The 25502-nt window shown below is 37.8% G+C and overlaps 1 protein-coding gene across 1 annotated transcript in view; it reads right to left on the bottom strand.

The window, feature by feature from the left end:
- Window positions 1–25502, bottom strand: part of LOC113412999 (uncharacterized) — a 38674-nt gene that overhangs the window by 985 nt on the left and 12187 nt on the right. Inside the window, exons 4-6 of the mRNA XM_087969094.1 lie at window positions 7064–7180; window positions 4680–4835; window positions 3366–3506 (exon numbers count right to left, since the gene is read on the bottom strand). Coding sequence (XP_087825220.1) covers window positions 3366–3506; window positions 4680–4835; window positions 7064–7180 — 414 coding nt within the window. The remainder of the gene's footprint in view (window positions 1–3365; window positions 3507–4679; window positions 4836–7063; window positions 7181–25502) is intronic.

Here is a 25502-nt window from a genome sequence, read left to right as displayed (position 1 = left end):
TTGGAAACTTGCCAGCCATTTGCCTATAGAGAGAGAGAGAAAAAGGGGGACTCTTGTTCATCCCAAAGGTGCTTTTTCAGGAGATAACTGGACTTTCTTGTTTTTTCTTTGAAGACGTTTCGCTTCTCATCCAAGAAACGTGTTCAGCTCTGACAGGATAGTGGGCAATGGAAGGATTTATATTCCTTGCAGACAACAGGTCGTTTTCATCCTTTTTAGAGGGTCACTGAAGCACTTGGAGGTTTATCTGTGTCCTCAGGGTCACCTCCTGGTTCCTGTAGTCTGCAATTTTTCCTCTGGAAATCCATTCCTACTCCCACACCATTCAAAGGGGTCTTCATCCCAAATTGTATAGCTAAAAATCTGTAGAGATTCTCAGTCCTCCAGGTCCTGGTTGTCCCAAAGGTGCTTTTTTTTCAGGAGACAACTGGACTTTCTTGTTGTTTTTTTCTTTGAAGACATTTCGCTTCTCATCCAAACGTCTTCCAGGAAAAAAAAACAAGAGAGTCCAGTTGCCTCCTGAAAAAAAGCACCTTTGGGACACCCAGGATCTGGAGGACTGAGAATCTCTACAGGCTCTTTTGATCCCACAGATTTTGGACCGCTATAATGAGCACGGACATATTTTGCAGTAAATAGCAAGACTGTCCAGAATAGTTGCAGAAAAATAGTTGCAGGAAAAAAATAATTCTTCCACATCTAATATTGATCTGAAGCGCTATGGGAAATAGAAAGGATGATCAGAAGGATGTTTAACAGATTAACAGAGTTGGAAGGGACCATGGAGGTCTTCTAGTCCAACCCCCTGCTCAAGCAGGAAACTCTATACCAGTTTAGACCAATTGTTGTCCAATTTCTTCTTAAAAACCTCCAGTGTTGGAGCACCACAACTCCTGGAGGCAAGCTGTTCCATCGATTAATTATTCTAACTGCCAGGAAATTTCTAACTGTCAAGAAATAGGACTGTGCTGGCTTTTGTGACAGCTACAACATTCTGCTGGCTCATATTTAAGTGATTATCCACTAGGACTCTAAGATCCCTCTCATAGTTACTACTATTGAGCCAGGTACCACCTATTCTATACCTGTTTTTCTTGCCTAAATGTAGAACCTTACATTTTTCACCATTGAAGTTCATTTTGTTAGATAGGGCCCCCTGTTTAAGTCTGTCAAGGTCCTTTATCTTGAGCCTGTCTTCTGGAGTGTTGGCTATCCCTGCCAATTCAATGTTGTCTGCAAATTTGAAGAGTTCCATTGCTATCCCCTCATCTAAACATTGATGAAGATATTGAAGAGTACTGGGCTAAGACAGAGCCTTGTGTACCCCACTGCATCCTTCCCTCCATGTAGATACAGTTCCAGAAGGAGTTCCAGGAGGAGTATACATTAAGTGTGGTTGGTCAGCTAGTTACGAATCCATCTGGTGGTGATGCTGTCTAATCCACATTTTTCTATCTTATCAAGTAGTAGGTTGTAGTCTACTTTATCAAATTTACTGAAGTCCAAGTAAATTATATCCACAGTATTTCATTGCTCCACTAATTTTGCCACATTGTCAAAGAATGCAATAAGATTTGTCTGGCGGGATCTGTTTTTGACAAACCCATTTTAAACGCAGCCTTGGCATGTTAAATGAAAGTTTCATCAACTGCAACAAGTCCAAAGCAAAGTTTCTTTCAAGTTTGACTTCAAGGGAATGCCTTAACGTTGTTTTCCTGGCAGCATCATGGAAGCAGTTTGCCATAGCCTTCTGAGATTGTTTTGATCCCTGTCCCATATATTTTATGACCCTGGGATATTCTGAAGGGTATCTAATCTAGATGTTATCCATGTGTGGTCTTGCTCAGCTTGTGAAGGCAAGCCAAAGTTAGCTGAGTGCTGCCAAGTATCTATTTGAAAATTTGAGAAATTGAGAAGATTCAAAGATACAAAATGCTTGCACTAGAAAGAAATGCCCCAACTGTTTAAAGACCTAAAACCTATTGTTTAAAAATGTACGTTCCATACTGCTGAAAGCTTTCTCGTCTATTTTACTGATAACATTTGACAGGCAGCAACATTCCATTGCTCATGTTATTGGATCCTAACGCAAGAAAAAGCCATGTACCTCCTCCCCCACAACACACACCCTGCACAAGATCTTAATGCATCTGTATCTCTGAATGAGCACAACATTCATTTCTGCCTGCCGTGTTCCTGTGAGTATTTTGCAGGATTCATAGTTCAGATTCCAAATACCAGGTAAATAGCTTAAAGCAATGTTTCTCAACCTTGGCAACTATGGACTTCAGCTCCCATAATTCCCTAGCTAGCATACTGGCCAGGGAATTCTGGGAGCTGAAGTCCATACATATTAAAATGCCATTATTGAGAAACACTGGCTAAAGGCTGCCTTCCAGCTTAAGATTTCAGATGCTTGCACAATGTCATGAGCTGCTGATGTGGTTCTTCACCTCTAACTTTCCTAGATTCGTGTTGAACTTCATGTTCCTTTTGGCAATATACTTAAAAAACATTCAGGGTGTTTCATGCATCTTCTAATTATATCTCCAAACAAGTTTTACTGCTAATCGTTCAAGGAAATTGTCAGTGCCTGAATCAGTCTATGCCATTATTTTCTTGTTGGACCTGTCCTTGGCTTGGCATATAAGAGCCTTCAAGGACTATGTCCTGCCAAATGATTCCTGAGATTAACACTGACAGCCAGAGTTCCCAGTTTCACAACATCCCTGAATCCGATGAGTTTAACAAAAATTGGCTGATATTTATTATCACATGAATAGTGAAGGCAATGGATTCTGCAACCTCAGAATTCTTACTAGAAATTGATTATCTAGATCAGGGATGTCAAACTCGTGGGGTCACATCATCACATGACATATCTCGACTTTTCCCCCCTTCACTAAAGGGGTGAGCATGGCCAGCATGTGATGCATCTGGCCCGTGGGCTGCGAATTTGACACCCCTGATCTAGATAAACAACAGACTGGGTGGAGAAATGGAGTTTGCTCAGAGACAGCCTCATTGCCCTGAGAGATGTTCTGCATTAAGAGAGAGACAAAGGAACTATAACAAAAATCTCTTGGTGATTTTTAATACTGTTGACCATAGTGACTAACTGACATAGACAAGACATCAGGAGGAAATTTAGTAAACAATTTGATTATTTGAAAACTTTTTGCATAAAATTGCCATAGGATAAATATTTGGATAAGTTAGACACAACAATTATTTTCTAATCTTTCATGCCTTACAATAAGGTTCTCCATGCTGTATACATTTTAATTAAAAGAAACGGATGTTTTCTAAGATGCAGCCTACTATCAAGTCCCATAAGAACCCATATAAAATGCTGAATTAATTACCAAAATGTATGTATCCAGCCAAATTAATGCACTGAGACTCGGATCCAACACAATCAACAGTGTCATCCTTACAAGAATCAGGAAATGAAGCATAGCAGGCTGGGCACCGAAGACCATTGATCTTGGTATCTAGTTCTGGCACTGAATAAATAGAAAAATTGTGGAAACTATACCAAACAGCATAATTAAACAAGACAATGACATCTCTATGGATTAAATATTTGGTAGGGGGATTTGTTTTGAGCTCAAGATGAATTGTTTCAATTAGTCAGTTGATGGGATATTACAGAAGATTAAACAATTTTGTACCCTGTTCTATCTTTATCAAGATCTCTCCCCCCCCCCCACTCACAATAGAAGTAAATGTAAACAGCATTTTAAGATTCATGTTCCTCATCAATCATAATTCTTTTGTTCATTCTAGCAATTTTCTTGTCCCTAAGAAGTGGGCCCAGTGAATGAAAGAATGCTTCTTATAAAGGATTTGTTTGACTGCTTATATTGATAACTTTAGGCTATTTCATTTTAGACTGTTCACTGAATTGTTATAAATGTGCACAAGGCGAATTGCCCGTTTATATATTGTTATATATATCTAGTGAGTCATTTTTAATGTCCTTTTTATGCTGTCTCTGTTTTTACTATCTTAAAAAAAGAAATGCATTTTCTGACATTTTTAATGGCATTGGATGGCCTTCCCTCTCTTTTGTTTATTTTGCTGTCAATATTCCTGTTCTCTTGTTCCAACTTTGACAGAAGGACAAGAGCCTCAAAGACGGGTTTCCAATTCAAAACAATGTTGTCAGAACTCTTCCAAAGAGGTTGGAATAGCCATTTCCAGATTAAAACATTTTACATCTCATTCCTCTGCTCCATCTGCTAATGTGGAAATGGAAAGACATGGCACCTTGAGAGCAACCAGTTCACTTTTTAGATTAAGTACATATTTAAGATTGTGCAATAATCCTTCCAAAAGTATACAATTAAGTTTAAGTTTATAAGTACACAAACCAACAACATGTGTCAGTGTCTGCTGATCACCTGGGCTTAAAATGAATAATATGGAAATGATGTATTTCCCCAATTTCTTTTTAAAATTTATTTAATCAAATTTGAATTGCGGCCATTCCTTGTAGAGTGTGGGAGGTCTAAATCTTCACTGCTGACTTCTTCCTTTTTATCAAGCTATCTGGTTATAGTTATTATTATTTTTAGCCTGCTCTTAGCTTGGCCATTCTGCTTTTAATAAATGCTCCTTGAGTGCAATCATTTGTACAAAAGCACAAGGGAGTAAAGCTCAGAATAGATACCTACATTTGACTGGAAAATCTGTATTGCAGGCATCGTGCTTACAGCAAAAAACACTCGTCCTTGATCTTCCTTTTTTACCCAGATTAATGTGAGCAGAACCACCTTCACAGACACTTGATGGAGCGCAGCTTTTAATAATCCCCTGAACCTGAAGTTCTTCTGCAGGGAGGAAAATAAATTGACTTTTCTAGCAGATAATGAGAATATGCCCACACTAAAAGTAGCAAAGCCTATTCAAAATTACAGTAAATACATGTTTCACCTTGAAAATCACTAACCAGAAAAGATCTTTACTGATGACTGATGTATCACACACCCATAAACTAGTGCAGTGGTCATAATTTGGGAACAGAATCACCACCACCCATTAATCATTGCACCAAGAGTGACACAATTTTACAATATCTGTAGCCTGCTTGCCATTGGCCATACAGGCAGAGATGCAGCACAGTTGGCAAAGCTTGGTCACTGCAGCCATCATCCCAGGTTTGAAACGTGTGTTTTATCAGCAGCCCTTATATTCTTAGCCATTCTTTCTCCTCAGGAATTTTTCTTGGAGAACTAAAGTGGGACTAGAAGATCTCCAAGTTCTTCTCTTCACATGAGCACCCCCAGAAATCTGCTCCTGCCATTAAAAGCAATATTGTGGCATTGTTGCCACAACCTTCCACCCCCTTCTCTAAATGCTTGTGACTAATACACACATAAAAGGGGATTCAAATAATTTAATCTGATTTATGAGTGGGATCTGTTTAAGGCTACCTCTAGTCTCCTAGTGTTAGTTAGCTAGATTAAAGGGCCTCCTATTTGAGTTCCCACACCACATTACTCCACTCCTGTAGGTTTTCTCACCCCTGGACTACATCAACAATATAAACTGTAGGTCAGGGAATTTGATGGACTGTCTTACTCCAGCTACATCTACCTGGCCAGCTACATCTACCAGAGTAGGAAGGCAGGATACATTGTGGATCCCAACTATTAAGAACGTATACCTAGTAGGATCCAGGAAAAGGGGCTCTTGGATTTTGGAATATCATTTCCCTAGAGATAAGATTGGCTCCCATCCTGCTTTTCTGCAGGGCCGGAAGACACGGTTTTGTTAGGAAACTTGGGAATCCCATTTGGAGCCAATCAAGTGGGTGGTGGGGTGGGATATAGGCAATGGTGGGATTCAAATTTGTTTACTCCCGGTTCTGTGGCTTGGTGGGCATGGCAGGGGAAGGATACTGTAAAATCTCCAGAGGTGGTATTTGCTGGTTGTCCGAACTACTCAAAATTTCCACTACCGGTTCTCCAGAACTGATCGGAACCTTCTGAATACCACCTCTGGATATGGGGTAGGGGTTTAAATTGTGAATTTTTAACTGTGGATTTTTAATATTGTCTTCTGCCCAGAGTCTGTGTGTGTGTGAGATGGGCGGGTATATAAATTTGTTTAATAGATAAACAAATGTTAAAATACTATTATAAATTATTTCTATTGCTATTCTTCACCTTCCAGCCAAGTTTACTAATAAACAAATTGCATAATGACTCAAGTATGCACAATTGCCCAGAGTCATGTGGCATATAAATTTAATAATCATTCAAACAGATGAAACAAGTAGACAAATAAAGTACTATTAAACTTTTACAAGGGAACATTTACCCTCTTGGATACCCAACTCTCCCCAGGCAAAGCACATAACAAAAAAAATAAGTCTCCACCAAGAAGTCCCATTGTAGTTTCATAGCATCAGAGTGGGGAGGGGTTATGCAGTAAGATTACTGGGTCAGGGCTGCAAAACTGTAGATCAGGGATGTCAGGCTCATGTCGTCACATTGATGTCACATGACCTATCGGAGCTTTCCCCCCCTCCACTAAACTGGACATAGGTGTGGCCAGCGCGTGACACATCTGCCCCGCGGGAGTTTGACAGCCCTGCTGTAGAGGGTCTCCAAATGATGAGAATATGGCTAAAGTTTTATTGCCTGCTGACCAGCTGAACTTTTTCAGTTTGATTTTGGTCCATCACTGAGTCCAACCCCCTTCTTCATGCAGGAAGGTATCCAATGGTAAGTGGTTGTGTGGCTTCTGTTTGAAACCACAACCTTTCTTTTCTTTTTTTTTAATTTTCAATTAAAATGGCTGCAATGGTTCCATTTTCAAACAACTTTTATTGTTTTATTCATAGGATTTATTTTTCTAACATGCAACTGATCATTGTTGTGCCAAATTAGTCAGCCACACACAATTCTTCATGGAAATTCTCTTTTTAAGTTTACTCATCAAGTAAGAGCAGAGCAGAACATAAGAGCAGAGCAGAACATAAAATATATGAATATTCTGAAATCAACATATAATTTTGGTTACAAAGGAAAACCCATGTTCCAATGTTACTTACCCAATACACTTTCAAATGCAGTAATACCACAAAAATCATGTTCTGGAGGACATACTTCAATGTTACCGGAACAGTTGTGACCTTGACCAATGCAAACTTCACATTTCAGAGCAATACCTGGAGAACGCAGAGAGAAAAAAATATGGTATGTGTGTGTGTGTACATATATATATAATTAAATTTACTTAATTCTGAAGTCTGAAATGTCCCTTTAGGGTTCATAACCAGAAATACTATTTTCGATTTCCATTGCCAACTACAATGAGTTATGAATGTATGTATAGAGAACCATTTATATGATGAGTGAAAAAAAGTATAGTGCAATTATTCCATACAGATGAAATAATTATTCTGCAATGCTATTCTGGATTTTTGCCAGAGATCAGGGATAAATGGAAACACATGACTGCCAAGATGTATTACTTGTTCATAAACCTGTTCATAAACCAGCTCAGCCTCATTAGCAAAACATTTCTTTGTTTAGATCAAACAATTATCTGTATGCTTATGCCATTTCACAAACTTGCTGCATTATACATACTCTTTCCAAAAAATAATAGAAACAAATTTGCAAGAAAGTGAAATCCCCAGAACTTTATATAGATCAGACAAATTTGCACAAATAAATCTGTCATTCAGTGAGATGCCAGAAGATTTCAGAAAATGAAGAACGTACAATTATTTTATTTGTTAATGATGCAGCTACAGAAATGACTATATCAGCTTTTAAATATTAATGTACTCCTTGAAGGCAGCTAGATGATTGAAAACAAGTATGAATTACAAATAGTAAGAAATCATATTTGAAACAATAAAACCTGAAAGGTGTACAGCAGATAAAACAAGGCACTAGATCAAAATTTAGCCATTCAATAAAAAGAATGCCTGACTAAACAGGAAGATTTTTTGAGAGCCAGCAAACACCGTAACAGCAGGATTCTACCCTTATATGTCATATAAATATTGTTGTTGTTTTTTCTATTCAATCTTATTTGATTCTGGAAAACTGCCTGGATAAGTCCCTACATTTTCTTAGCAATGTTTTTCAAAAATGGTTTGCCATTGTGAAAAACTGATTTGTTGGATCTTGACCAGATCTTCTGGTCATTTGCACAATAAAATCCTTATATAAGTGGCCCAAATAATGTGATTTGTTTATTTACATCATCTATGTAATGATGTCATTTCCTAGATTGTTTAAATTACTTCAATTGCATCATTTGCACTGTTACAGTGATGTATTTTCAATTTACAAGGTTTGAAGCAGGGGTATCAAACTCGCAGAATCATGCTGTCATCACATGACGTATCATGACTTTTTGCCTCTTTGCTAAAATGGCAGTGGGCCTGGCCAGCGCGTGAGGCATCAGACCCGCAGTGTGACACCCCTAGTTTAAAGGAATAAGGAACATACCCCCACCCAATTAATCCATTAATATGAGGTTTCACTGTATTCTAAACCAAGGAACATGAATCTGACTCGGTATTCTCTTGTCCAATTTAAAAAAAATCAGATCTCTATAGAAAAGCAAATAACTTGTACCAATCTTTCCAAGCATCTGTCTATGTGTACCCATAAGATGGACAATAGAAAGGTACCACATCTGATTACCCCCACTAATTTATTCCACTATCACCAAAGAAGGAGCTACTCACCACTGGCTATCAGTGCTGAGAGGAGGCCAAAACTGAGGCAAGGCTTCATTGTTGCTAGGTGAAAACTGGGCTAAGCTTCTAATGTGGCCAGCTTTTTAGCTAGGAAGGATACCTTCAATTACTGCAAATGAAGGAGTGTCCCAAAGCATCCTTAAGGCCATGGTGGAGAGGAAGTCACATAGTAATGACATACCTCCTGACCAACAAAAGCCAGATCACCTACACTGCAAAAGCTGCTTTGGCTTCTGATAGGTTGATGGTGTTGATTTTAACTTGGAGAAGTCTTAGAGGGGAAGGACTCGAACATATGGGGACAGTTTTCTTCCTGTCCTCAAGTCTATTTGGACTATGAATTCTACTCCAAAGAGGATACTCTGGGTACAAAGAAGATTTTTAAAAAGGCAATTTGATAGCCACAATTGCATAGTTGCACCCACTATCCCGACTTTTTTCAATATCTTTTGTAACTTCCTGCCAAGTACTTTCAATTTAGGAGCTGGGAGCTTGGAAGCAGGTCTTCTTGGTCACTTCATCACTAGGCTAACACCCACCACCAGCGCCCCAAAAAATCCAATTGGCCTCTATTATCATCTTCCAGAAAGCTGCTCCAACATGCTGTTAATATCTCTGCTTTGCCTGCCATCTGTTTGGCAGGATGATGTTTAACTCCTATTATGTTCTTAATTAGAGTTAGGATGTGTCTTTATGGCTTTACTGTTTTAAGACGTGTGCTTGCAGTCATAGAAAAGTAATCAAAAATAAAAGAGGGGATGTTTTCTCATTTTTCCAGTTTTTGGCAAATACAATCCTAGCCGCTGTTAATACATTTACAGTCAGATATTTCAAGTCTTTACTATATATTTCAGGTAAAATTCCCAATAAAAATATCTCTGGTTTCAAATCTATATTTTTTTTGGTCATTTTTTCCAACCACCTGTAGATTTTAGTCCAGTATTTTTTAGCATCCGCACAAGTCCACCACATATGGTAATATGAGCCAGGTGTCTGATGACATTTCCAACATTTTTCGGATTTATTCTTGAACATTCTTGCTGTTCTTGTCGGAGGAAAATGCCACCTGTAAAACATCTTATACAAATTTTCTTTATATGCTGTTGACATTGTCATTTTATAATTTTGAGACCACAATTTTTGCCATTTCTCTAGATCGATCCCATATCCAAAATTCTTCCCCCAAGCAATCATTGTTTATTTAACTTGTTCTTCTTCTAATTTAATTTCTAATAAATATCCATACAATTTTTTAATCACCTTTTCATCAGTACTTGTCAAAATCTTATCTAAATCAGTCAATGTATCATAGAAACCTTCCATTTTAGAATCTTTATCATACCTTGAATGTATTTGCGCATATGAAAACCAATTCATCTTTATACCTTGTTCCTCTAGTTTTTGTATAGATTTGAGTTCACCCTTTTCATTCAATATTTCACCATATCTGTTTGTTCCTTTTTGTATATTATAGGATAAGAAAATGCTTCAATAGTCGATAGCCAGACTGGAATTTTCAAATAACATTGTCTTTTAGTCTTCTCCCAGTTTAACCACAGAGACTCCCGTATATAATGCCTTCCAAAGTACCCCTGTGTTTTAGTTCCTTTATACCATAAAAAGCATGCCACCCCAAGAACAAAGTCAACAATCTAGTATTTCTTAGTGTTATCCATTCCTTAACCCACATCAGATTTGTAGCTTGATAATACAACTCCCAATTAGGCAAACCAAATCCTCCTCTAATTCTAGCATCTTGCAAAAGTTTTAACTTTATTCTCGCTTTCTTGCCTTGCCATATATATTTCAACACAATTTTATTTAAATCTTCAAAGTAATCTTTTCCAAGCCTAACTGGAATTGTTTGAAACAAATATAAAATTCTGGGTAATATATTCATCTTGATTGTTGAAATTCTCCCTATTAGTGACAGTTGTAAAAAAAAATCATTGAGAAAATATTGGAATGTACTGAAATGAGTAGATTGACATTTGAAATTAGAGAACAAGAGGATAAACAATTTTATAAAATTTGGGATCTATTCTATCAATGGTTAGACAATAAAACATGGTAATGAAATATGTAGATCTTTAGAAAATAATAAATATATAAAGATGTACTTCTTTCTTATTATATCTACAAAATGATTTTAGGATAGATTTGGGATGATAATATGAACTGTTATAAAACAAACTAAGTAAATTATGCTTATCTTGTAAAACATGAATGAATAAAAGTATAGTCAAATGATTGATTAATAATGATACTAAGGTATTTAATTTTTGATTGAAAATACGAGATTATATGCAATGTAATTGTAATTGAAGACTACAAAATGGAAGCACAAAACAATTTGTAAACCAACCGGCACACTGTATGTATACATATGGAAGATGGCTTGATGTTTTTATGTTTTGTTTGTTTATGTTTGTTTTTAAAAACCAATAAATACTTGAAAAAAAAATAAAAGAGGGGAAGGAAGGAAAGATGAATTAGTCACATTTTAACCTGTGCAAAGGGGTGCCCTACCCTTCCCACAGATCCACCCAAGAAGCCTTCCAGGTAGCTAGACTTTACATGACTTAACATGATTTAACAGGGACACTCAGAGCTTGTTCTCATGTTAACTCCATGCCTTGAAAATCTAGTTCCAGATTCACAAGTCTTTCTTCAGCGGAAGCCTATAGAGTTTCATAAAGCAAACTGCAAGGATACCAAAATCTAGTTTGCACCTTGTACTATTTCATGGTTTGTAAGATAAATTACATTGGGCTGGATTACACAACACAAGCCCGCCATGTATCATTGTTTAGAAAACCACACTGCGGGATTCAAAAGAAGTTTAATATATTCTTTGGATTGGCTTAGTACATTGCCTTGATGTATCTTTTTGTCTTAGCACTTAGCAAAATTTTGTAGTTCCAGTAATCATTAAATCAATGTTTGGATTTAGCATAACCATCAATGATAAATGATTGATACTGTAATGGTCCTGAGCTTCAAGATATAAAAGACCTACAAATTTCTTATTCTGCTTTATTAATTGCAGTGTGGTGTCACATTTGAATCCTAACATTATAGCAGTTCTTTACTGTCTTTTATTGAAACAAATCAGATTCATAAACCATACCTTAAATTAAATGTAACCACAATCAAGGCCATAGTTTTTGTCAGGATTTAGACATCAAGCTAAACTATTATTAGCCTGAAATAGAAATGAAAAACATATTTCTTAATATAAAACAGTTTTGTTTTATTATAGCCAAATACTAATGCAATTGTCTGCAAAAGAAATACCTACATGGGAAGACCTGCTGCAAGGATTTCCAGAGTGGGTTAATATCAAAAAAGTAAAAAAAATGGTGATTATGTGATCAAAACATCACTCCCTTTTCCCTTATGTATGAATACAGGTGGTCCTTGCCAATTGGGACCAGCAATTCTGTTGTTAAGTGACAATCATTAAGCAAGACATGTGAACCATGACAGACTTACCTCACTTCCACTAGTCATAAAGTGAATCACCTGCCTTTGTTAAGCAAGACATCACATGACCTAGACTTGCAATTTTACTGCTGGTTTCCCCATTCACTTTGCTTGTTGGAAGCATGCAAATGGTGATCCCAGGACACCGTGAGGGTGCTAAAGCCCCACTGGTTGCAAAGTGCTTGAATCTCAATCACACAGCCATGAGGACACTGCAATTGTCATAAGTGTGAGGATTGGTTGCAAAGTTGTTTTTGAGCACCACTATAACGTGGAATGATTGCTAAACAGAGCAGTCACAAAGTGAGGACAATTTGTATAAGGCAAGGGTCTTCAAACTTGTCAAGTTTAAGACCTGTGGACTTCAACTCCCAGAATTCCTGAGCTAACATGACTGGAGGAGGAATTCTGGGAGTTGAAGTCCACAAGTCTTTAAAGCTGTCAAGTTTGAAGACCCCTGGCTGTAAGAGCTCTATTCTTTGATATTGGCATTGTGGCCATCTTGCTGCAGGCATTTCAGTGCACATGTGAAAATCTGGGTGTAAAGAACAATGAGTCACTCTTACTTCCTTTCAAACTGACAAGCCCATGTAAACAATTTTTCCAAATTTATGTCATCACTGCCACCCACATATCACCTCTTTCCCTCAGTAGGAAACCTTGTCATCACCCAACATTCCAGCTGGGCCTTTGTCCTGAAACCATAACTTGTCTTTCCTCCAATGATGGTGTTTTCTTCACTTCCTTCACCCATGATCAAGAATTCAGGCCTTCCAGGCAAGTGAGCCTCTCCATTAAACACTATCCATGGTCTTTCATCATAGTTGGACCACACCTTCTTCATGTTACTCTGTATGGCTGGAACTTTCCAAATGAAGATTTTGTTTACTTATTTTAATATTTTTTTCTCAAAAGCAATGAGAAAGGCCAGACCAAACAATCTTATAGCACTACTTGATGTGATGCATCAAAGGCCATCTAAATTATTCTGGCATTGGAAATAAATAAATAAAAATCTCACAAGCATCTCTCCTGCAATCTGGCAGTAAATATCCAACTAGAATTACTAATAACAGTAGTTATTAATGAATACTGCTCCACAGGTAGCTGTCTCTGTGATTTTCCAATTGTGAAGCACAACTGACTTAACTTTACTATTGAGGCACGCAGTTGGGTCTGCTTTCTTCACTCTAGAGTTTAGTTTTTAAAATTGGATGTAGTAGAGACTGTGAGAGTTGCATTTCCATCTAAACCTTGTACTTAGGCAATCAGCTTCACAGCAAATGTGAGGACAAATTGCTTGAACAGAATTGCACAGAGATATTTAATAGTTTGCTTGCCTGACATATAACATTTCCTGTTTGCAGCAGTATTAAGGCAATATTTTTAGTGTACGTATAAATCTGTCCTCTTTTTTAAAGTATTGTTTTTTTTCTCTCCCCCTTTTTCCTCTGCTCTTAAGAAACCGTAAGCCAATTTCAATATGCATCCAAATAAATAAAAATGAAAAACTTTCCCATTCACTGCAGACTTGCCTAAACCTCAATGTGGCAGCACGTCTTTGTAGCATTTTATTGTTTATAAATTAAATTTGTATTTTATCTGTCTATACAAGACTCAAGACAAATAGCAAAATACGAGTTGTAAAATATAATAAAAATATAATAAAATTAAAATCACTATTTATTTATCTGTTCAATTTCTAGAGGCGCCCATTTCATCTTACAATTCAGAAAATATTACAAAATTAAAAAAAAAAAACATTTTAAAAAAATAGAAACATTAAAAACATCCAATTCAAAATACACAAGAGCAAGATATTTGGCCCGTTAGCAATATAGTCTGGAAACGGGGGGCCCTTGGCACATTCAGCAAACCAAAGTCAGAAACACAGCCAGGTTTTTAATGCCTTATGAAAGGCTAATAGGGTTGGGGCCATTCTGATCTCTGAAGGGAGATCAGAGGATGTTTCAAAGAGCAGTTCACCTTTTGGTCCCCACCAGCTGACAGGATCTGCAGCATTCCCATTCTGCTTGACTTAATTGGACAGGTAGAGAGACTCTAGAGAAAAAAGGATTCCTTAGGTATCCCAATCCCAAGCCATGTAGGGCTTTATAACTAACCTCCAACACCTTGTATTGCATCTGAAAACATCCCAGTGACCAATGCAGCTCATGCAGAAGTGGCATTATGTGTGCCATATATCTGGCACTATTTACTCTCTGTGCGGCCACATTCTGCACCAGTTGGAGTTTCCAAATGATCTTCAAAGGCAGCCCCATGTAGAGTGTGTTACAGTAGTTTTATATAGAGGTTACAAGAGTATGAGTTATTGTGAGCAGGGCCTTCTAATCCAGGTACGGGCACAACTGGCACACCACTCGGAGGTGTGCAAAGGCTCTCCTAAGCACAACGGCCACCTTCCCTGGACCCCCCAGGCTGTGTACCAAATTTGTTTGGAATGGTGCAACCCCATCCAGAATCAGAGATGGGAGAACCTTGTCTCTGAGAGGTCCACATGCCCACAGCCACTCTATCTTGCTTGGGTTTGAGTTGGAGCCTGTTTTGCCCCATCCATTCCCAACAGCCTTCAGTCACTAGGATAAGGACAGCCATGGCATTCCTCAAGGGGCCTGGGGTTGAGATATAAAGCTGAATGATTCTATTAAAATCATCATAGAAAGCAATTTGGTCAATAAGTAAAACTTGATAAGGAGATGTGAATTTTGTAATTTTCTTGATTACTGAGAGATCAGAATCAAACATGCTACCTTGGAAAATGCATTATGTTATCCTGAGAACCAAACAGAGAGCCAAATACTGTAGCCACAGTAACGATATGAAAAGAAAACATTTTAGTAGTAATTACCCCTCTCTTCCTGCTTGGAAAGTCCTACTTTCATAATGTAGTTTGGTTTTGTTGCTGGGGTATGAGAGGAAGATGCCAGAAGAGTGACAAAGCACTGCATTATAGCCTAAGGAAACATCAGTCTATTACTGTGCAGATCTACAGATGCTGCTTCTTTGAAGTGTTTATTTGGCATGATACTATAATTGGTGATATTTTTCTTTTCCTTTCCTTTCCTTTCCTCTCCTCCTTTGAGGCAATGTTGATTCTTGGAGACTGTTCGAAGAAGTCCCTGCAGTTTTCTTGGTAAAATTTCAGAAGTTCTTTCCCAATGCCTGTTTGCTAGGAATGAGAGAGAAGGACTGAGCCAAAGTCACCAGCTGGTTTTGTTCTTAAAATGGGACTAGAACTCATGGTCTTCTAGTTTCTAGCCTGGTAATATTAATGGTCCATTAATGGCCTATGATTTTATACATATCTATTCTTAGTGTTGGTCTAGGAAATGGAGGTGGGTCCTACCCCATAATATATATACATATGTACTGTATGTACAAATGTGATACTTTGTTTCAGTTCATTCATCCTCATCTACCTTCGGTTTTTCCATGATTATCTTTCTGTGGCATTGACTTTAGTAGTCATTCACCTGTTTGTTTGTAAAATGTGTTCTGTTATATGAAAGGTCAAGAATTAAGGTAAGTAGAGCAAAGTTTCAAGATTTAAAATTTAAAATAAAAATGCAAAGCTACTTGATCAAGAAGCACAAAAAAGATGATTTAAGACCCTAGTGTTCTAGAATTGCTAAGATGATCAGAAATTGGTTGGTTTAAGATACAGTATATTGCCTTGCAAGGATCTTTACAGTCAAGATAGCAGATATAACCAAAAATCAAGCATATTTTTTAAAATTGCCTTTTGCATTTAATACATGTTACAAAAGGGCTGGGCTTTCATTGCATGGTTGCAGTCATGATCTTGATTTTTTTTTTAATGCACCCTCCTTTGCAGACACACGTCTTTCTGAGATTAATAAAAATCCTAATAGCAATAGACTCATATAGCCATAACTGCATGTGAAATTACACACTAAATAGGGTGGAAATATGTGTAGCTTTCCTTCACTTAAGTATCCAAGATTATGTCATATTTTGTGTATTTAAAACATTGGTATCCTATAATTCTTCAAATGGTTTATACTGTCAGTGACTTGAGAAGGAAAGTTAATACAAAATTAACTCCTAGAAATAAATATTAGAATACGTACATATCATTCCAACGTATATCTACCTAGTTATCTAAGCTTCAAGAAGGCATGATATAAGTTTTCTAAATCTTTTAAGAAAGTTTAATATGTTATAAAATATCATACCACAGAAACTGTAGTAATTTCCGATAAGCTAAAGAAATAACACATTTTTATAGCCCAACATTGTTAAATATTTCCATATTTATTCTGTGAACTACAGCAATGGCTTCCATTCTCAGGGAACTTCTCTCTCTCTCACTCCCTCTCTCGAATGTGTGCATGGACTATTCTCTGCATAGCTTTTATGTGGTGTCAGGTACTGTGTAGCTTTTAGTTGTTAATTGGGGTATTGATGGCTGTCTCTGTGCACACATTCTGGAGAGAGATAAGTGTTGTGGCCCACCAGACTTGGGCAGTGAGGAAGTTGGGGAGGAATATGGGCCACTCCTGGAGTCTGGGGAAGGCTCTGACAAGTGCTCTGCATCAGAGGCAGAGATGGGGCCAGGGCCGTCTGACAGTTATCAGCCGCCTTCGGAGTCGGAGATCAGTGGGGCAGAAGAATAGCTGGAGCCTGTTCCTAGTGTACGCATGCACAGAGCTGCCAGGAGAAGGGAACAGTTAAGGAACAAGGGTCGACTTGGGAGTAAAGGCTTAGGTAGACGTGAATGGCTCCTTCCCTAGGGAATAAAGAGGAGCAAAAGGGGAGTGGTGTTTGTAGGAAACAAGTTGTTCAATTCATTAGAGTGAAGATCTGTTCCTGACTTCTTGCCAAGTAATTATTGCTACAGCATGGCATTTGGAAAATATCGGCCTGGCAACTCTCCAAGCCTGACAAAGGTCTGTAGTTGTGAAATCTCATGAAAGACTGTTTGCCGGGACTTTGCTGGAGACGAATTCACTTTAACCTAAATAAAAGGGGTTTTATTGGGATGAGGAGTCTGCTTCATGATCTTGGGAAGCCTTGGTCAGAACAATAAGTTCCCCTAAGGATGGGCTCCAGCATGAGTCTGAAAGTTTGGAAGACTAAACCTCTGGACTCAGTGATTGACTCACATTGGATCCTGCAACATTATCCTGGGACATGCCTTAATTTGTGAGTGACTAAATCCCAGAGTAGGACTAATAGCCCTTGTCCTTAATGATACTGTGAATAGTAAGGGAGGGGTTTGCTACTTGGTCATTTTTCCCTCCTGTTTTGCCTTAGAACAGCAGCTGACAGTGGGAAAGGAAAGAAAGAAATCTAAGTTTCCCCACCCCAAGAGTTGCAGGATGAAATCTTCTAGAAGAAGGAAGAAATCTAGCCCATCTCAAGAAGCAATCATTTGAGTGGGATCATGGTTTGGTTTTACTTTGTATGGCTCAAATCAAGCTTCTCCCAGTTTCCTTCAATCTGGTTTTCTCTGAAACCTTATTGACCTTAGTCATCCTTCCTGTTTCAGAGATTAAACCTTTTATTTAAACCAGATTATCATGTGGGTTTGCTTTGTTTTGTTTTGCTGTGCCTTCAATTCAATCTTGGCTCCTGATGACAGCCTGGGCCTGTACCTGCAATTTTCTTTGTAATATTTTGGAAGCGGCTTGCCATTGTCCCTTTCTAAGGGCTGAGAAAGAAGGACTGGCCCAAGGTTATCGAACTGGCTTTGTGTTTAAGACAGGACTAGAACTCACAGTCTTCCAGTTTCAAATCTGATGCCTTTAACCACTAAATCTTTGTGTTCTTAATAAACTGTATTATGTTAAAATAATATTTTGTGACCTTCCTTCCTTCCCTCCCCCCCTTCCTTCTGTATTGTTGCCCCTCTCAATAAGTGATTCTGAGCAGTGAACAATTGTAAAATCAATTAAAACAAATTTACACCTAATACAAAAATTAAAATGTACACAGCAGCTGAGAAGAATGTTGCAATGCATGATTTTTAACACAACCAGAAGATGGGAATTCTTCACACGCTGGGTGGGTATGATCTTGTGAAATTCATTGGAAGACTAGACTTTGTTAGCTTGACCATCAAATGTGGACTTAATTTGTTTGCCTCTCTGTCCCTAAAACTTCACCACCCACATTAACTTAATATGGGATGAGAATAAGGCTGGGGGAGGGGTTGGTGTGTGTTTTTGTGGGTGCATTCAAAGAGAGCCAGTGTCAGATGATACTCAGGCTCCCCTTTGAATACACCGGTGCAAAACATTTGTATCAGAATCAGAGCTGATCATCCTGTTCCATTTGCACATAGGTTTAGAACTGTTTTAAAAGAGAGCTAAACCCATGTTCAAAAAGAGCAACCCCCACAGAGAGAGTTGCACCATGAAGCACTCTTTTTCTTAAATTCTTTCCCATTTCACTAGGCAATCCTTGAGCAGCCACTTCTTTCTTATTCAGGCTGATCTAAGTCACCAAATCAGAAAATTGGTGCCGGGACTTAGTAGACATGAGGGACAGTTCAGTTTGAAAGAACTGGATTCTCCCTTTGTCTAAAGCTGAATGGATCTGCAAGCGCGCAAGAAGAAGGGATCATAGTTCAACTTTTTTAGGGACTAAATTAACCCCACCCCAGTAGTCATCTATCTGTGATGTTGAACAAATGGTAGGTGAAGTGTCACACCCATCTACCTTTCTGGGGCTTTTTGCTTGTTTTAGAGAGAAAAAAAAGCTGCCTGAAGTGTAAGTTGAATGGAAGCAAAAGTGTGAGAATGTTGCAGGAAAAGGTTGCTGAGGTATATTTCCCATAGTTAGTTGTAAATTGGGAAAGGTTCTAACTGAGCTATAAAACAGTGAAGCAGGAATATTACACAATCAATAAATGTTGATAAAAACAAAGTAATTTGTCGTTATGCTTATCGATAGAATACAAATTACTGTCAGCTCCACTGTAGATCAGACCATAAAATCAACATCACAGGAAAATTGGAATACCTTTATTGAGATTTTATTGAGATAATAAAGAATCTTGTAAGACTGCCGACGCTGTATTTTCCCCTCCTTCTTATACACCCCCTTCTTATACGTCCCCTTCTTATACGCCCCCCTTCTTATACACCGCCCCCCGACAATCCTGTGAATCAGGGAGGTGTCTGAGACACTTCCAAATGTTGTCTGGTTGTTCTGAACTGAAATAAGAATGTTTCAGCCCTTTTGGTTAGGCAGCAGCTTCTCCATATGTCCATCAAGGCTACCTTCCTTAGTCTCTACTCATCTGAAATGACTGGCTTGTGACCTGTATCAAGAAATCAACCTAAACTACTGTCATTTCAGTAGGCTATGAAGAGGATGAACTTCTAATTATAATCTATATTGGAATCAAGGTTCAAAAAAGAGATAGTCAGATAAACATTAATCCATATGTTTGTGCCAAAATTTCTGGCACAAAACTGTAGCACTTTTTGTAGGCAAGGAAAGGCTCAGTGACTAGACAAATCTGACAGACAGGCATTGTAAAATTTGGCAATGACAGAAGAAAAATGTGTTTTGTCTTGCATAATGCCTTGAATGACCACTAAGGCCTGGCATTTAAACAGTTGGCAGTCAATGAGACCTCTGGGATTAACTTGACATTAGATGCAAACCTACATATAACAGGATTGACATTTCTTCCTTTCTCTAGAAAAGCAGATGACTTTTAAGATCTAAGGCTGTTACAGCTGATGGGCTATAAATCAAAATGTGCAAATAACAGCTTTTTAACATTAAAAATTAGAATATCTTCCTCTCAAAGTTACATGTTTCTACATAAACAATGATTGCCAGAAAGACAGAATTACAAGCAAAGTATTCTAAATCTACATATTTTCTACCTAAATGTCACTGGATTTAACTGTGCTTTTAATTAACAATTTTATATGTTTTGTGTTCTTCTCTCCCAGAAGTCACCGAAGGTATAGGTTTGTATTCCTTGCTGAGAGAAACAAGACACATATCCTCGTCATCTTGGAATTGATTAAATTACTTGTTATTAAATTGTCATACCAGAAGAGGAGCACAGCTATCTCAAATCACAACACACATTATTATGAAAGCTGAATGAAGTTTTTGGAAAAGCAGTTTGGATTTTCTCAAGCCTGGTGTGGAGTAGTTTCTCCTCTATGAAATCTCCTAATTTTATGATTTTAAAAAAGTAGATTTTTGCACTTGGAGAAATAGGCAATCACTTCTTTCAAAAGAAGAAATCACTTGTTTTTTTTTTCAGAGCCCACTACATGATTTCAATATCTGCACAGTTTTTCCCTATGATGCTTTTTAATAAATGCTTTCTATCTTTATTGCACATTTAATGCATTTTGAAGACTTCCGTGTGTCGTTCTCACATTTATCATCACTAGGTGGCAGCACCTAGCTTATCTTACAGTAGTTGATCTCCAGAAGCTAAGGCAGGTTGACCTGGAGTGGGATCACCTGGAAATTCCAGGGTTAAATTGAGAAAAGGAGAAAAATATCCTGTAAGACCAAACCATTTTCATTCTCTATCAGAAAAGGACACGATGGCAATCAGCATGGGTCAAGCTGAATTATTTATTTTATTTCTTTATCATATTTATTTGTCACCTATCTCACAATCAGGCAACTTTGAGTTGTTTATAACAAAATAAAACAAGCATTGAACAATTATAAATATAAAAATGCATTAAAATTACAACAATTAAAGCAAACTAATTAATGTGTGTTTACTTTTGCTACACACACATACACATGTTAAGAACAATCTGTTTAATTCTTTCCTATATTCTATTTCTGGATAATTATTCACTTATCTGGCATTTCCATCCTATCTTTTTCTTTCACTGTTTCTATGTTAACTTTCCTATTTTATCCTATTCTTGGAAACCTAACTATTCTAGTGTCTTTTTAAATCATTTCTTTCCTGTTCCTATCCCTTCCAGATTCACATTCTGATTTGTCCAACATGACTCTGGCAATTGAAGCCTTTTCATTAATCAATAAATTGTCTAATTAAGTCCCTATTAGTTTATATGAGAGTGATCAGCATACCTAATGGGAAAGTAGTTGAGGGCTAGAACTTGAAGTACTTTAGATTGGCAGAAAAGTTTCCTCATCCAAGCATAAATTGCTACTATATATTATATACAGCACAATGCGCCAGAGGTTGCATGGGGTAATAATAGAACAGACATGGCTTTAAGGGAATTGACTATCTCATTTCTGGATTCTGAACAAAGCCTAGCACATCCAGCTGTATATAATATAAAAATGTCTCCACTCATAATAAAATCACAGAATTAGAAGGAGGCATTGAGGTCACTAAGTTTAGCCCTCTGCTCAGCACAGGAATCCAAATTAATACATTTCAGACAGATGGCTATGTGGCCTTTGCTTGAAGGACACTAGATCACTATTAACATCAGAATTTCATTCACTGTTAAGCATGTTGCAATCAATACATTGAAAATAGACTGTGGCTTATAAATGAAAATGGTTTTTAGCAGAGTTGGTAATAAATATTAATTCCTATCTTTGAAAATCAAATAAAAAGAAAGTGCTAATAGAAAGTGACTTTTTAAAAAAAAGGATAAACAATATGTTGCTTAGTACAGCCCAGGTAAAATTCATTGATATAATATTCATTAAAGTTGATCAATTATAATTAAAGAGAACTAGGTATTATTATGTTTAGTTATATGTGCCTTTTAAAAGATTATTAAAGGAAATCTGAGATCATTTACAGTGTTATACAAATGTGACTATTATATACTACAAAATTCATGCTTATGATTTTCTTCATTTTATTGTATTGATAACTAAGGAAATTAAGGAAATTTTCATTTCAATAAAGAACAGATAGAATTTGCTGTCACCAACTAATCTGTCAATATGCCAATCAATTTTCCCCACTTAATGCACCTCTGGATGGGTTGGGCTCAACTTCCCATTGTTAGAAGTTAGATTATGAGGAGAATTTTTCAGGTTTTTTATTTTTATTTTTAACATCCAGCCAGAGTGAATTTTTTATATGTTTAAGATTGGATGTTTGGATCTTTTTTTCCTTTTATTTTTTCCTTTTTTCTTTTTGTTGTTGTACACGCTGTTGGATGTATGTTTTGTTCTGCATTTTATTCCTATTGAAAAAACATAATCAACATATATATGAAAAAAGAAGTTAGACTATGATCTGTTGGCAGGCCTTAAAATAAACATACAAAGAAAACCCTCTTGGTTTACATTTGGGTTAAAATTAATTAAGAGCATCTCACAGGCTCCATCAAATAAGTGGAATACCCTCAAGATAAGGAGAATTCACAACCCTCATAACAATTCCATATTTAGGAAGGATTCTCCATATCTGAGGGCCATCTTCCTTCCTAGATTTCTCATTTCCTCCGGGCAATATCCAAATATATAAAGCCAATGTACCCCTCATGATCAAAGCCCAGGGCAGGACCACCTCAATATGCAAATCTAAAGATTAAAGCCTGCTTGTCATTATTTATTTATTTTAACCACTGTTTGTGATTAAAGTAATTTTTCAGCTGCTGAAATTTGTGATTATTCATGATGGAGCTTAGGAAACTGGAGCAAGAAAATTCTTCCAACCCCATCAATATTCATATTGCCTGGGGACAATGGAAATTGTGGTCTGAGAGATCTGTAGAGTACCAGAACTGAGCATGTTTTTTTTTTTTTTATCTCTAAAACATGCTCTTTGTCTTATTGAAAATCAAGGCAGAATCAGGTATGTTGTCAGGGGCAAAGAATGAGAGCCATGGGTTAAGTTTCAGTTCAAAACGTTTATTGTTCGCGCTTATGTACAAGAATCCAGTCAAGTAACAGTTAGCATTAAATTGCTGCTAGATAAAAGTTAACAGAGTTCAGGGTGAGGGGGGTGGATTTGGCTCTCTGGAGGGAACTTAAAGACTCCAGACCGATTCCTCTCTTGATTTTTCCCCTAGGCTCTGCCTCTTCTTCTTCTCCTACATCACGCTTTTCTCCAACTTGCCTCCCCGACCCCAACTTCCATGGCTTCATTGTAGTCGCCCTCCCCTTCTTGCCAAGCTGTTCAAAATCTTGAGTTCTCACAGAGGAGGCTGTGAAGCAGTTTCAAAAGAACTCTCTCTCTCCCCACCCCCCACTTCTGAAACAACCATTGAGCCAAAGTGACAGTTGGTGCAAACAAGAACACAGTTAGCAGGCTCCTCCCTCTCCCCCTCCCCCTCAGAGCTGAAAGGCCAGAGGTGGAAGGCCCTGTGTAGTCAGTCTCCGCACCTCCTCCTTAACCAGAGGCTGGTTCATTGCCTCCCCCTTTCCTTCAAAATAAAAATGAGGTGCTCTGAGGTGGGAGATTGCCCGAAGAAAGCGTCTTGAGTATGAAGGCAAAAGCAAACTTCTTCTCCATCTGACAGGAAACACAGAGATAGTGCCATTACTTTTGGAGAACATTTTCTCATCCTCAGGGGAAGAAGGCAGGGCAGTCAGAGAAGTTTCAGTAGGAAGGGGTTTTGAATGATTCAAAAAAAAACTTCTTTGAGCTTTTGCTCAAACTCTGGGCCAAAGAGAGTATTTGGGCAAAGAGTGAAGTTTCTTCTGTATAAATCTCCATGAAGGATCTCAGTCCTGAAGACATCCCGTCCCTACCTTAGCTCTCTGTTTCCTCATCCCAGGGCAAAGGGTCTTCCCACTACAATGCTTTTGTGAGACCAGTAGGAATAAATAGCTTTTTTCCCCTCCTTTGCTGTACATAGTAACTGAGTCTGTTGCTCCCTCTGGACTTTAAACATCAGATCATAGATACCTTCTATAGCCTGAGTCTTTCTTCCCTCACACACAAACCTCCCTCCCACACCCCAAAATACAGGAAAAACACTGAGAAAAGCACTAAAGCAGAGAGGTAGAAGACAGTGGCAATGAGGCAAAATTCAAGAAAACATGGTTAGTTAATGACAAATAAAAAGGGTATGATCCCAATTGATATTATCAGCCGACATTTGAGTCATATCATTCCCTTCACATTGGAAAATGATGGAATAAAATTTTGCAGTAGCTAGCATTTATTTCCCTCTGGATGTCTATTTGTTTATTGCCCATTTCTTCCCTTTGTTTTCTCTCCGGTGACTTTAAGATAATGGACAGTTTGCAAACAATAGTAAAAACAATAACAGTTGTAAAAAGAACATAAAAACCAGCAAAGGATCTCCCAGGTCCCCCAAACACAAGATGTCCCCGCACATCCATATTAGACTTAAGAACTTCACTGAGATCCAGCCTGATACTATCTCAAGATTTCAGTGCAAAAATAAAATTAACATCAAAACTTGATTTTGCCAGATCAAGGGTATGTCTCAGCCAAGGAAAAACTAGCTGAAATGTAAGAAACCATCAGAAATAGAAATATCTGAAACCTGTGGAGTACTGTATGGAACTTGAACAAAACTCTCTAAAGCAGAGGTTCTCAAAATGTGGATTACCTGGACTCAAACGAGGATACAAAGCATGGGACTGTTTTTCGGTCACTTCATGCGCCTATACTCTCATCCCCCGTTTAATGTTCTACATAAAGTTATCTTAATTAATGAAAGCATGTATGTTTGCAACATGCCAGATTTCACTAGTAAATGCTGGACATGCCGGCTGGACTTTGTTGAGCTGGAAGACACAGATAGAAATGTATCACACTGTTGCCAAGGTATCTTGGAAGAGTAATTCTCCTTCTCTTGGCCCATCAACACCAATATTACCAGTAAGGCATCATTCCAGAGATTCCTTAATCCACCATCTAGTAGTAGAATAAGAGGGGAAAAAACTGCCTCCCTGCCCTTTTGTTCCAAGTTGTCTCTAGCAAAGAACTCCAGGTCCCTACAAACATTTCCCCTCCCACTCTGCAATTCTGGCCTTGGAACATTACAGTTGAATATGTGTCTTTGTGAAGAGATCCCTGCCTGAAGAAAAACTTTTGACAAAAACGTATGATACTTGATATGTGTCCTCACAATATCCAGTAATTGTTCACAGTGGGACAGAGTTTTGACATGTGATACTGTCAGTGTTTGCACTGGTCAAGTATTCTTCAATCTCCTTCAAAGCTTTTATCTTCAACATAAAAATGAAGTGTTTTGAGCTAGTATAAGATGGGCCAACTGCCAGGAGAAATGGGGAGGTCAAACTACACTCTCTTCTCTCCCCCTCATACGAAAAACCTTTCCTTTGATTTGGTGACCCCAGCTGAAAAAGTCCCAAATGCCCATGG

This window comes from Notechis scutatus, chromosome 6, assembly GCF_049901735.1.
Source record: "Notechis scutatus isolate UNSWTSFEM ecotype Mainland chromosome 6, rNotScu1.2, whole genome shotgun sequence".
NCBI lineage: Eukaryota > Metazoa > Chordata > Lepidosauria > Squamata > Elapidae > Notechis > Notechis scutatus.
Note: the sequence above shows the minus strand (reverse complement) of the source record. Positions and strands in the feature narration are given on the sequence as shown.